The sequence below is a fragment of the Dendrobates tinctorius genome, unplaced genomic scaffold (assembly GCF_039654945.1).
Source record: "Dendrobates tinctorius isolate UK_male_01 unplaced genomic scaffold, ASM3965494v1 ptg000151l, whole genome shotgun sequence".
Taxonomy (NCBI): domain Eukaryota; kingdom Metazoa; phylum Chordata; class Amphibia; order Anura; family Dendrobatidae; genus Dendrobates; species Dendrobates tinctorius.
In genome coordinates, this window is record NW_027361818.1 from 27672452 (window position 1) to 27686730 (window position 14279).

General features: G+C 43.0%; 1 protein-coding gene across 1 annotated transcript; it reads left to right on the forward strand.

Moving 5' to 3' along the window:
• The first annotated feature begins 1323 nt into the window (after positions 1 to 1323).
• Positions 1324 to 2262, forward strand: LOC141050138 (olfactory receptor 11L1-like). Its single transcript, XM_073546970.1, has one exon. The coding sequence runs from the start codon at positions 1324 to 1326 to the stop codon at positions 2260 to 2262; it is 939 nt and encodes a 312-aa protein (XP_073403071.1).
• The last annotated feature ends 12017 nt before the right edge of the window (positions 2263 to 14279 follow it).

A 14279-nucleotide genomic window follows, 5' to 3' on the forward strand; every position in this document is an offset into this window, starting at 1 on the left:
GGCACTGTAGGTGTGTTTCCTGTCCTCCTCTCACTGCCGACTTTTATTCCCCATTGACTTACATTGGGTTTCGTGTTTCGGGATGACCCCGACATTTCCCTATAATCGGCCGATCTTGCTTGACCCGACTTTTGGAAAAGTCGGGTTTCACAAAACGAAACTCGACCCTAAAAAAACAAAAGTCGCTCAACTCTAGTGGTTTGAAAAAGAGATCAGTGTCAAGGATAACCCTGAGGCAGCGAGCTTGTGGGACTGGAGGGAGTGGGCAGCCGTTTACTTTAATGAGTAGGTCTGTTGGGGGGGTCACGTGAGATGGGGTAAAGATGATGAATTCTGTTTATTCCATATTAAGTTTACTCGTTACTCGAGTTGAGTCCTTCCGAACGTCCGGCTCGCTAGATTTGAGTATTTGAGTATCGCTAGATAGAGCATTTTAGTGCTCAATCATCACTAATAACTAATAACACAATAGAATAAAATAAAAAAGTATTTTATAAGTATTTTATTTTTGCAATGCAAACATTTCCTATCTCTTTTAGTTTCATAAATCTTTGTTTTCATTGTTAAAAAAAATGACTGTTCCCACCAGACACCATTAGTGAAGTCTCCCCGGCTTTGTCTCTGCATTATTGTAAGATTTCCTCTATAAAAGGGAAGAACAATAATAATCTGATGTCTGGTGGATTCTCAGACAGGAATACATGGCTAAACTCTGCAACACAAAGCAGAATCAAGATCTTTCGGTCTTCATCATCCTCTTCTCTATGTAGTTTGTCTCCATTTGCATTTCTGCTCATCTACATTTGAATTCTTTTCAGAAACTTTAATGAATGTTTTAATTTTATTCAGCATCATGCAGAAAACAATTTCAATAAATTTTGCATCGGAACATTATGTGCCATTAATTATTAACAATGCTATTCTCTGATTTTGAATAACTGTGGAATGAAAATCATCATGTTCAAAGTCTGCCACATACCAGTTGTGTTCTATATTTTTATGTAACATATTTCAGAATTGCATTTTTATCACGTTACATTTCACTTCAATATATTACTTTTGTTACAGCAAGGAAAAAATATTTTTGCCCAAATAAATATCATATTTCACAAAGCTGAGCAGAACCAACTGGGTGAACATTTTTATTTTTTTATCTCTAGAAACATTTTATGCATTTTTGTTTTAGTTTCAAGCAAATTGTATATTGGTCTCTTGGTATTACAATTCCAAAAAGAAGTCATCATCCAAATCCAGAGGAGGAATCAATGTATCATTTATTTGCTTTTATTTTTAATATTGATGAGAAAATTCATCTTCCAGAATATGCAGTTCAGCAATTCCAACACAGTGTCTGACATTTTGCTCTTAGGATTCCAGAATTTACAAAGTTTTAGGATTCCTTTCTTTCTTCTCCTCCTGATCATCTTCTGTGTGACTGTATGTGGAAACCTCCTGATCATTCTGGTGGTGTCCTCCAGCCGATCGCTCCACTCTCCAATGTACTTCTTCCTCACACAACTCTCTTCAATGGACATTTTTCTCAGCACCACCATCGTGCCCAACATGCTCCCCATTGTGTTTTATGAGGGAAGTTCTGTGTCCTTTACTGGATGTTTGATACAATTTTATTTATTTTCAACATCAGAAACATTGGAAAGTCTTCTCCTGACGGTGATGTCCTATGACCGGTATCAGGCCATCTGTCACCCTCTACATTACACCTCAATGATGACTCCCACATTTTGTGTAAAAGCCGTTCTCTTGTGTTGGGTGATGATGTTTGCTGCTATATTGGCTCTTTCCACAACCATGAGTTATTTGTGGTTCTGTGGACCAAACGTCATTGACCATTTCTTCTGTGATTTAGATCCAATTCTTGAACTTTCCTGCTCAGACACCTTCTTCATGAAAATAGAAGACATGATATTGGCGGTACCATTTGCACTTTGCCCTTTTACTGTCATTATGGTTTCTTATGCCTTTATCATCATCGCCATACTGAAGATCCCCTCTGTGACCGGACGGCAGAAGACCTTCTCCACCTGCAGCTCCCACCTGACAGTGGTGTCCCTATATTATGGGTCACTTCTCAGTATCTATTTATTTCCAAATATGGAAAATATAAAGAAAATCTTCTCCCTATTCTACACGGTTATAACCCCGCTCCTCAACCCTATCATTTACAGTCTGAGTAATAGAGATATTAAGGAGGAATTTAAAAAGCTCAAAAGTAAAACGTTGTCTGCTCTTCTAATGAGATGATTTATTGATTTTTCTGTTTTTTCTGCGTCATATAAGAGACAACTAGGTATAATATACAGTAGAGATGAATAAATCTATTCAATACTAATTTAATTTGTGTTAATTAGTAACTTTACTGGTCCTGGGGAATTTTGCAATCTCTCATTTTCTCAAATAGCCAAAAAAGGCCATCACAATTTTACACAAAGTAGAAGATTGCATCAAGAAGAGAAGGCTCACATGAACTCCGGCTCGGATGTTTGGGATTTTCTATTACACATGACAGATATCACATCACATGGTATAGCACTGGAGGAACTATCATAGCCATATGTGGAGGCCACTTTGACATTACTAAGACTCATTTAAGAACTTTAAACTTTAGGGTTTGCTATACTCCTAAGTGACTCCAGAGTGTTATGCATATCTTTTAAGAGCAATTGGAGGTTTTGTAGTTTTGCAATTCATGGCGTATCAATTTTCCGTGAACCAAATCTTTGTAAAAAATTATAGTAAAGTTGGTACATTTTTGACTTTCAAAAGATTCACTCATGTGTAATGCACAGGTTCATCTCTGTATAAAGAGTCACTTATTTTATATTAACAAAATTAGCTGCTGAGCATAACTTAAATTTAAGGCAATCATTAGCCAAGCTCATCTACAAAACTATGATAAAAGTCTACGGCCTTAAGGAGAATTCTAAGGCATAATTGGGCTCTCTGGTCTTCTTTGGGTGGTCATCCAAATGTAGCTGTGCCAATCTTGTTTTTCTCAGTATGTTTTCCTACTTCTTGCTCACCAGATATTGACCTCTCTTAAATGGAACATTTATGGATTGTTAAATTTGTGAGATGATTTTGTAAATGTTTGACTAGCCCTCACTCTCTTTGAACATCATCTTCCAGACAATGACCAGTTTCTGTATGCACTAATTAGTCGTTATCTATGACTTGTTGAAACAATTTCCTGAAATTGGCCTTATCTATTTATTCCCTCTGTACCCAAGTTAGTAAAGCCAATGAATACTTTTCAATACAAGAATATGCCCAAAAAAGATATCGAGAGGACCCAATATGGTAACACTTCAAAATAACTTTAAATAAACCCAGCCTGAGAAGAATAACTCCCAGGACTAAAGAAGTGCAAGCAAGGAAATAAAATAATATCAATATATTTTATTGAAAATTAAATAATAAAATAGAAATACAATTCAAAAGAGATGTGTTAGGCATCGGGTTCCCGTCGCTGCAGAGCGGGAATCCTGAGCCTTGCTTCCAGCGGTCTCTCATTCCTTTTCAGCCGCAGAGGAGGCTGCTCAGCAGCCTCGTCGGACTCGGCGCTCTGCCCAGACCAGCTCTGTGGGTTTGGTTGCTGCTGCCACCTCTGGTCCAGCTATAGCAACGCATGCTGGTCAGCAGCGAGCTACTCCAGGGACTAAGTCCTCCGTTCGGTCCACTGAACATGCCCGTGGGACGATCTCCCATTGGAGATCGGAGGTCACATGCTCAGGTCCTTCTCCAGCTTGGACTGGACCATCAGGAAGGTCCCGGAAGGATGCTGCTATAAAAGGGTTGCATGGCCGCTCAGCCATGCGCTAGTATAGACTGCATTACCAGACTATGAGGAGTGAGTGTTGTATGCATGTATGAATGTCTCCGGTGACTGACTCATTAAGAAACCTCTATCCTTTGTACGTATGTGTTGTGCAGCCTAGCCTGTTAAGCGCCCAGGCTTAGATGTAGGTAGAGGCAGAGTCTGAGACAGGCATCAGTGTCCACCAGTGGCTCTGCACGCCACTGTGCACTTGCTCGACACTCCACCATAGTCAGCGTCCATAGTGGCGTCCGCAGGTGCGACGCCGCGCTCTCAGAAGGTCTAGATGGACTCTGACCTTGTGTCCTTGGGGCAGAGTTCTGTGACTGCATTCTGTGCCCTCCGTTGCCGAGCTCTGTGCGCTAAACAGGCTCTGGCATTTATGTTCTGCGGTAGTGCGGCTCTGTGAGGTAACAGAGTTCGCCCTGTACACACCGGGTGACGTTAACCCACGTGTGTTCTTCCTTTATACTGCCATATAGCGTCCACCATTACCTAGCAGCAGTACACCACCACGGTGGACCCCGGGTTGCAATCGCACTTTCTCATATTTTATATCCGCAACCCTAACAAGGTGCTTACAAGACTGGGGATGAGGCAAAGTGCCATGTGTATGTATAAACAGTTATAACCATGGAGGATCTGCAGCGAAAGTATAGAAATAATATGATATGAGAGTATCTCAGTTATGATCACCAATATAATATTGCATAACCAGATCTATAAGTAGTATGACCATAGGTATAGAAACCAACTTAGTAAAAAAAAAAATAGAAATAGAGTAATACCTGACAATATAGTGGATATTACCTGAATAAATTGCAGTACTTCCCACCACCCTGACGCATGTTTCATCCTACTTCTTCAGGGGATGTGTCAGGGTGTGGAAGCGTTGCCAGTAGTGTTGAGCGATACCACCCGATACTGAAAAATATCGGATCGGAATGGATCGGCCGATCTAAAAAAGTATCGGGTATCGCCGATTCCGATCCCGGAAGTCCCATTCAAGTCAATGGAACAGAAATATCGGAATTAAAAAAAACCCTTTCTTTCCCTGTCGGTTAATTCTACATGAAGAAAAACAACTAATAATAATGTAGAATGTATTGTGGGAGGTGGAGGAGACATTAAAGCCATAGAGGTTTTGCCCAATCAAATGGAATAGCAGGAATTTTTTTTTTTAAAGATGTTCGTAGTTACAAAGATATTGACTATGTTAAAGTCTTTAATTTTTTGTCAGATATGTATGTTTCACTACTTCCATGCTCTTCACCTTCTTTTTTTACTTCTCCCACACTTTCTCCATCATCTTCAGCAGCAGCAGTATCTTCTTCTTCTTCTTCTTCTTCCCTGTAGTCGTTATCTATAAAAGTTTGAAGATTACACCTTCCGTTCAGCCTGTTACAAAAGATTTACAACAGGATTTGTCTGCGTTCAGTTTGGCCTGCAGCAGCAGGCCTTTTCCAGGGGCACCACGAGGAGGAGCGGACTCACCCCCATACACTGCTTAGTCTTCTTCTGCTTATAAATTTGATAATCTCATTTGCTCAGATTTTTAGTCTTATGCTTAATGTTCTTGTCATGGTCCAGTCCGGAGTTTATCTTCTGCTGTCTTCTATCCGGACTGGTCATGCGGGGGTTAATCTCCTCAGCCTCGTTCTGGAGCTAGCTGGGCTATTTAAATCCCTCACAGCCTGCTGACCAGTGTTAGTGATAGCTCAAGCTTGCAGTTTAGAGCCGCTGACCCTTGTACCCTGGTGATCCTCCTGCCTTTGACTGATATTCACATGTATGACCCGGACTGATTTCTGACCCCGTCTCTTGGTATTCGTCTCTGCTGTTACGTTCCCTCTCTGGCATCTGACTCCCTGGCTTGTACCCCGACCACGTATTTCGTCTCACGATTTGGACCCCGTGCTCATGTTCTGGCTTTCTGACTCTTGGCTTTGGTATTTTGACTACGTGTAATGCTGCTCCTTCTGGTACGTCTGCTCCTGTTTCTGACTCGGCTCGTCTGACTATTCTCTCTTGTTACCTGTGGCACCTGTGCTGTTGCTCGGGGTTGCTGCTCTTAGTGTATAACCTCTCTTCCCTCACCAGCTCCCCCTGGTGGAGGTTTCACTACATTATCACTAACCACACATTTAAACGGGATTTTGCATTTTTTTTTTTTCCTTTGGCCATGGATCTGCTGCATAACTTGGCAGATCAAGTGTCCAGTTTGACGCAGATGGCGCAGAACTTTTCTGTGAATCATCCCTTGTCATGTCTCAGACCCTCTTACAGAAAGAACTGACTGAGACTATTAAGACCATGCAGGGAAACACCTCTCATATTGTTTGTCCACCAGGTGACTCTGTAGATGTTATTTTGCACTCTCCTGAACCCTCAGTTAAACTTCCTGACACATTTTCTGGCGAAAAAGATAAATTTCATATATTCAAGGATAGTTGTAAATTATGGTTTTCTCTTAGACCCCGATCGTCTGGGGATGAGACTCAGCGGGTGGGGATTGTTATCTCCTTACTTAGGAAGGGTCCCCAATCCTGGGCTTTTTCGTTGCCCCCTACTGCCCCTGAACGGATGTCGGTAGATAGGTTCTTTGAGGCCCTAGGACTTATCTATGATGAACCGGACCGAGTTAGGGTGGCAGAGGACACTATTTTGGGTCTGGGGCAAGGGAAGCACTCAGCCGAATGGTACAGCTCCGAATTCCGTCGATGGTCCACTGAGGTGTCCTGGGACGACTCTGCACTGAGATGTCTGTTCAGGAAGGGACTGTCGGATTGCTTGAAGGACGCTCTGGCTCTCCATCCACCTCCCAGTTCATTGGAGGAGGCTATGAGTCAGGCTATCCGTATGGATCGGAGACTGCGGGAGAGAGGTGTTACTCAGCGAGGGGTTCCGTTTTTCCCTGTTAACCCTGATGTTTTGCTTCCATCTGAACCTATGGAGGTGGGAGCCACCAACCCCCAGGAGAAAGAGAGGAGACGGCGACGTGATGGAAAATTGTGTTTTTACTGCGGAGATCCTGGACATTGGAAAAAAGACTGCCCCTCATGTCCTCCGACTAACAAGCGGCTGAGTCTGGGTGATAATCGTGGAGGTCACCCAGACTCTCAGGTACCTTTTTCTTCCTTTTCAAGAGTACTGCTAAAGGTGGAACTTGGTGTTGAGAACGGCTTTTTCCATACTTCGGCTTTTGTAGACTGTGGGTCATCCCTGAACCTGATTTACTCTAAGCTGGTGGCTTGCTGTAGATTAGGGACAGTTACATAGTAACATAGTAACATAGTAACATAGTTATTAAGGTTGAAGGGAGACTTTAAGTCCATCTAGTTCAACCCATATCCTGTCCTAACTTGCCCTAACATGTTGATCCAGAGGAAGGCAAAAAAAACCCATGTGGCAACAGTAAGCTTCACATTGGGGAAAAAAATTCCTTCCCGACTCCACATACGGCAATCAGACTAGCTCCCTGGATCAACGCAATATTAAGGAGACTAGTGTATATACCCTGTAATATTATACTTTTCAAGAAAGGTATCCAGTCCCTTCTTAAATTTTAGTAGTGAATCACTCATTACAACATCATATGGCAGAGAGTTCCATAGTCTCACTGCTCTTACAGTAAAGAATCCGCGTCTGTGAGTATGCTTAAACCTTCTTTCCTCCAGACGTAGAGGATGCCCCCTTGTCCCCGTCACAGGTCTAAGAAAAAAAAGATCATTAGAAAGGTCTTTGTATTGTCCCCACATATATTTATACATTGTAATAAGATCACCCCTAAGCCTTCGATTCTCCAAACTAAATAACCCCAAGTGTAATAACCTGTCTTGGTATTGCAGACCCCCTAGTTCCCTAATAACCTTGGTCGCTCTTCTCTGCACCCGCTCCAGTTCAGCTATGTCTTTCTTATACACCGGAGACCAGAACTGTACACAGTATTCTAAGTGTGGTCGCACTAGTGACTTATATAGAGGTAAAATTATGTTTTTCTCATGAGCATCTATGCCTCTTTTAATGCATCCCATTATTTTATTTGCCTTTGCAGCAGCTGCTTGACTCTGGCCACTAAATGTGAGTTTGTCGTCCACCCATACACCCAGGTCTTTTTCAGTGACTGTTTTGCCCAGTGTTTTACAATTAAGCACATAATTATACAACTTGTTCGTTCTACCCAAGTGCATGACCTTACATTTATCCCCATTAAAGCTCATTTGCCATTTATCAGCCCAAGCTTCTAGTTTACATAAATCCTCCTGTAATATAAAATTGTCCTCCTCTGTATTAATTACCCTGCAGAGTTTAGTGTCATCTGCAAATATTGAAATTCTACTCTCTATGCCCCCTACAAGGTCATTAATAAATATGTTAAAAAGAAGCGGGCCCAAAACTGACCCCTGTGGTGCCCCACTGCTAACCGTGACCCAGTCCGAGTGTGCTCCATTAATAACCACCCTTTGTTTCCTATCCCTGAGCCAGCTCTTAACCCACCTACACATATTTTCCCCTATCCCAATTGTTCTCATTTTATGTATCAACCTTTTGTGTGGCACCTTATCAAAAGCTTTTGAAAAGTCCATGTACACCACATCCACTGCATTCCCTTTGTCCAGTCCGGAACTTACCTCTTCATAAAAGCTTATCAGATTAGTCTGACAGGAACGGTCTCTTGTAAACCCATGTTGATATTGGGTCATAAGGTTATTCTTCTCCAGATACTCCAGTATAGTATCTCTTACAAAACCCTCCAGGATTTTACCCACAGTTGAGGTTAAACTTACTGGCCTATAATTTCCAAGTTCAGTTTTTGTCCCCTTTTTGAATATTGGCACCACATTTGCTATACGCCAGTCCTGTGGTACAGACCCTGTTATTATGGAATCTTTAAAGATTAAAAATAGTGGTCTATCTATGACTGTGCTTAATTCCTGCAGTACTCGGGGGTGTATCCCATCCGGGCCCGGGGATTTGTCAATTTTAGTGATTTGTAGACGCCGCCGTACTTCCTGCTGGGTTAAGTAGGTGACATTTAATGGAGAAATTTTATCCCTGATCATGTTATCCGTCATGGGATTTTCTTGTATAAATACTGTTGAAAAAAAGTTATTTAGCATATTGGCTTTTTCCTCATCCTCATCCACCATTTCACCCAGACTATTTTTAAGGGGACCAACACTATCATTTTTTAGTTTCTTACTATTTATGTAGTTAAAGAATATTTTGGGATTATTTTTACTTTCTCTGGCAATGAGTCTCTCTGTCTCAATCTTTGCTGTCTTGATTTGCTTTTTACAGAATTTATTTAATCTTCTGTATTTATTTAATGCCTCATCACTACCTACTTGCTTTAATTCTCTAAATGCTTTATTTTTATCTCTTATTGCGCCCCTTACAGCTCTATTTAGCCATAGTGGTTTCCTCCTATTTCTCGCATGTTTATTCCCATACGGTATATATTGTGCACAGGTCCTATTCAGGATGCTAATAAACGTCTCCCATTTTCTTTGTGTATTTTTATGTCTCAGGATATCGTCCCAGTTAATTGCACCAAGATCATCTCTCATCCGTTGGAAATTTGCCTTCCTGAAGTTTAGTGTCCTTGTAACCCCTCTACTATACATCTTATTAAAGGATACATGAAAACTTATTAATTTGTGATCACTATTACCCAAGTGACCCTCAACCCTTACATTTGATCTGCGGTCTGGCCTGTTGGTTAATATTAGGTCTAGCAGTGCCCCCCCTCTTGTTGGGTCCTGAACCAGTTGTGAAAGGTGATTGTCTCTCATAGTTGTCAGACACCTATCACCTTTGCTGGAACTGCAGGTTTCGGTTCCCCAATGTATTTCACGGTAGTTGAAGTCCCCCATAATAATGACTTCTCCTTGAGTCGCTGCTTCATCTATTTGCTTTATGAGGATATTCTCTGTAGCTTCCATTATTTTTGGAGACTTACAACAAACCCCTATCAGTAATTTATTATTTTTCCCCCTCCCCTTATCTCCACCCACAGGGACTCTACATTTTCATTAGATTCATATATATTATCACGAAGGATGGGTTTTAAGGATGATTTTACATATAAACACACGCCTCCCCCTCGCTTATTTGTTCGGTCATTTCTGAACAGACTATAGCCCTGTAAATTAACAGCCCAGTCATGGCTCTCATCCAGCCATGTCTCAGATATCCCCACCATGTCATAATTATGTTCCAACAACATTAACTCCAATTCCTCCATTTTGTTGGCGAGACTTCTGGCATTAGTATACATGCACTTTATGTATCTCTCTGTACCTCTATTCTTTCTTAAATTATTAACTGTTCTAACCCCACCCCCATGCCACCTCCACCCCCAATGTCATTATTTGTGCCCAGGTCTCTATCTGCACTGTCTTCCCCTCCTATAAAAGGAATACCCTCCCCCCGTCCCTAGTTTAAACACTCCTCCAACCTTCTAGCCATTTTCTCCCCCAGCACAGCGGCACCCTCCCCATTGAGGTGCAACCCGTCCCTAGCGTAGAACCTGTAGCCAACTGAGAAGTCGGCCCAGTTCTGCAGGAACCCAAACCCCTCCTTCTTACACCAATTCCTGAGCCACTTATTAACCTCCCTAATCTCCCGTTGCCTCTCTGGTGTGGCACGTGGTACAGGAAGTATTTCCGAAAATACCACCTTGGAGGTCCTTGCTTTAAGCTTACAGCCTAATTCCCTGAAATCATCTTTAAGGACCTTCCACCTACCTCTAACTTTGTCATTTGTGCCAATGTGCACCATGACCGCTGGATCCTCTCCAGCCCCTCCCAGTAATCTGTCAACCCGATCAGCGATGTGTCGGACTCGAGCGCCAGGTAGGCAGCACACCGTTCGATGATCCCTGTCTTTGTGACAGATTGCCCTATCTGTTCCCCTAATAATTGAGTCTCCCACTACCAGAACCTGTCTGGCCTGCCCTGCTCTCCTATTTCCCCCCTTACTGGAGCAGACACTCCTCCGGCTTTCAGAGGACATGCCTTGCTGCAGCAGTGCTACTCCTGCACTAACACTCCCCTCATCTGCCAACTTAGCAAACTTATTGGGGTGTGCCAGATCAGGACTAGCCTCCCTGGTGCTCTTCCCTCTACCCCGCCTTCTAACTGTCACCCAGCTAGCTGCTTCATTGTCCTGCAGCTCCAACCTAGCATCCCCCCCCTCATCTATCCCATTGAGCGTCTGCTCAGTGAGCAGAAGACTCCTTTCCATATTGTCTTAGGTTGGGGACTCCCTTAAAAATTGTGGCTATTGATTCTACACCACTCACTAAGGATGGTCTCCATTTCAGATCTAAAGAATTTACCTTCAGGGTGGGGGCCCTACACCAGGAGCGCATGTCATGCTTTGTTTTGGATAACCTCCCTGCTGGCCTGGTGTTAGGGTTTCCCTGGTTGCAACGGCATAACCCAGTTATTGACTGGGGGTCCCGGGATATTGTTAAATGGGGACCTGGGTGTTCTGAAAATTGTCTTGCTACTGTGTCTATGTCATCCGTCAACCTGGAGGGTATTCCGGAGTACCTAAAGGGTTTTAAGGCTGTGTTCTCCGAAAAGGAGGCTGAGGTTCTACCACCACACCGCCCATTCTATTGTGCCGTGGATCTTGTTCCCGGTGCCAAATTGCCCGAAGCCCAGCTGTACAATCTCTCCGGCCCTGAGCGGGCTGCTATGAAGGAGTATATCTCTGAAAGCCTCCGTAAAGGGCATATACGGCCATCTGTCTCTCCCGTGGCAGCGGGGTTCTTTTTTGTAAAAAAGAAGGATGGTGGTTTACGCCCATGCCTCGATTTTCGAGAACTGAATAAAATAACCATAAGAAACGCCTACCCTCTCCCACTGATACCTGATTTGTACAATCAATTGTCGGGGGCCAGGTGGTTCTCTAAGTTGGACCTCAGGGGAGCATACAATCTCATCCGTATGCGGGAGGGGGATGAATGGAAAACTGCGTTTCTCACCTCTGAGGGTCTGTTTGAAAATTTGGTTATGCCCTTCGGTTTGACTACTGCACCAGCGGTATTCCAGAATTTTATTAACCATGTTTTTTCTGATTTTATTGGACGTTTTGTAGTTGTTTATCTTGACGATATACTTATATATTCTACTGATAGACAAAGTCATATGGGTCATCTTCATGCGGTTCTCCAGAGGCTCAGGGAGAACTCACTCTTTGCCAAATTGGAGAAGTGTTCATTTTTTACTCAAGAAGTGTCCTTTCTAGGGGTCATCCTGTCTGCTGAGGGGTTTCGTATGGACCCTAGGAAGGTACAGGCCATTGTGGATTGGGTGCAACCCAGAGATCTCAAGGGTCTTCAGCGATTTCTGGGTTTCGCCAATTATTATAGAAAATTCATCAAGGGGTTCTCTCAAGTGGTCAAACCCCTCACTGATCTCACCCAAAAGGGAGCGGATCTTAAAAACTGGTCAGCTCCAGCTGTGGCAGCGTTTTCCTTGTTAAAAGAACGTTTCATGACTGCTCCGGTACTGGTGCAACCTGTCTTGTCTAAACCATTCATCGTAGAAGTGGATGCCTCTGAGGTGGGAGTGGGGGCTGTGTTGTCCCAAGGGCCCACCACATTAACTAACTTAAGACCCTGTGCCTTCTTTTCTAAAAAATTTTCCTCTGCTGAAAGGAATTATGATGTGGGTAACCGAGAGTTGTTGGCCATTAAATTGGCTTTTGAAGAATGGAGGCATTTTTTGGAGGGGGCTGTCCATCCAGGGGAAGAGTCTTGAGGAGATCATTTGCATATTCCCAGTGCCTTCTGGGATAGGTGAAGAGTCTCCGCGAGCTCAACGATCACTGGGTTTTGGCCATTGCAGCTGAAAAGAGGAAATCGGAAAACCTCATTTTTCATCGTTTTTAAGAAATCTCAAGATGGAAGAGGCCAGGAGCCATTTGGTGAGCTGCATTTCTTGCTACATGTTCACAGACTTACCAGTGGAAAAGCCAAACTTCACATGCCACAAATGCAAGCTTGTGTCCCTATTGGAGGAAAAGTTGCAAAATCTCGAAGAGAGGTTAGCTACGTTAAAGATCATTAAGGAAGGTGAAGAGTTCTTGGACAGAGCAGAATTATCTCTTCATGTTACAGAAAGAGAAGAAATTCGAAGTGCACCTGAAGAAACAGAGGAATGGAGACATGTGACCCAGAGAAGCAGGAGGATCAGGAGGCAGTCAGCACCCATACTGCTCAGAAACCAGTACCAGGCTCTCATGCAGGAAAACGAAGAAATACATCAGGATAAGACTTTGCCAACAAACAGCAACCTTGTACGCCCTCAGAGTCCTCCTGGATGGAGAAAGAAAAATGTTGTGAAGAAGAAACGGAGAGTGGTGGTCATGGGGGATTCCCTGTTGAGAGGAACTGAGGCCGCTATCTGCAGACCGGATATAACTTCAAGAGAAATGTGCTGTCTTCCAGGTGCAAAAATTAAAGATGTGTCTGACAGGATATCAGGACTCTTCAGACCTACAGATGACTACCCATTCCTGCTACTACATGTGGGGACAAATGACACCGCAAGAAATGACCTGGAAACCATCTGCAGAGACTTTGAAGACTTAGGCAAGAAAGTGAAAGAACTGGGAGCGCAGGTGGTCTTCTCTTCCATCCTCCCAGTGGATGGCCATGGAACAAGGAGGTGGAATAACATTCTGCAGGTGAGCAACTGGCTACGTCGATGGTGCCATCAGCAGCGATTTGGATTTATGGATCACGGAGTGAATTACCTTTACGATGGACTACTTGCTAGAGATGGGGTGCACCTTACAAAGACTGGAAAACATGTATTTGGAAGTAGCCTTGCTACACTTGTAAGGAGAGCTTTAAACTAGAACAACATGGGAAGGGAAGCAAAAGACCAGAAAAAGCCATACACCTGACAAATGCTATTGAGAACTCTGCTATTAGAAGTGGAAGGCAAGAACAAAGACAAAAGAATCTAATTAATAAAAATATTGGAGAAAGAGAAACCAATCACAATCTAAAATGTTTCTATACTAATGCACAAAGCATGGGCAACAAACAAGGAGAATTGGAACTACTAACACAGGAAAAGAAATATGATGTCATTGGAATCACTGAAACTTGGTGGGACAATACACATGATTGGAATACAAGACTAGAAGGATACAACTTATTTGCAAGAAACAGACTTGATAAACGAGGAGGAGGTGTCGCATTGTATGTTAGAAACGCGTATATCTGCACAGAGATTGAAGCTTCAGAGACTGGAAGTTCTGTGGAAACTGTTTGGGTAAGAATACAAGGACAGAACAATGGAAAGGACACCATTGTAGGCATTTACTACAGGCCGCCTGTGCAAGCTGAAGATATGGATGAACTCTTTATGCATCAAATGGCCAAGTTCTCCAAAAAATATGACATAGTTGTCATGGGAGA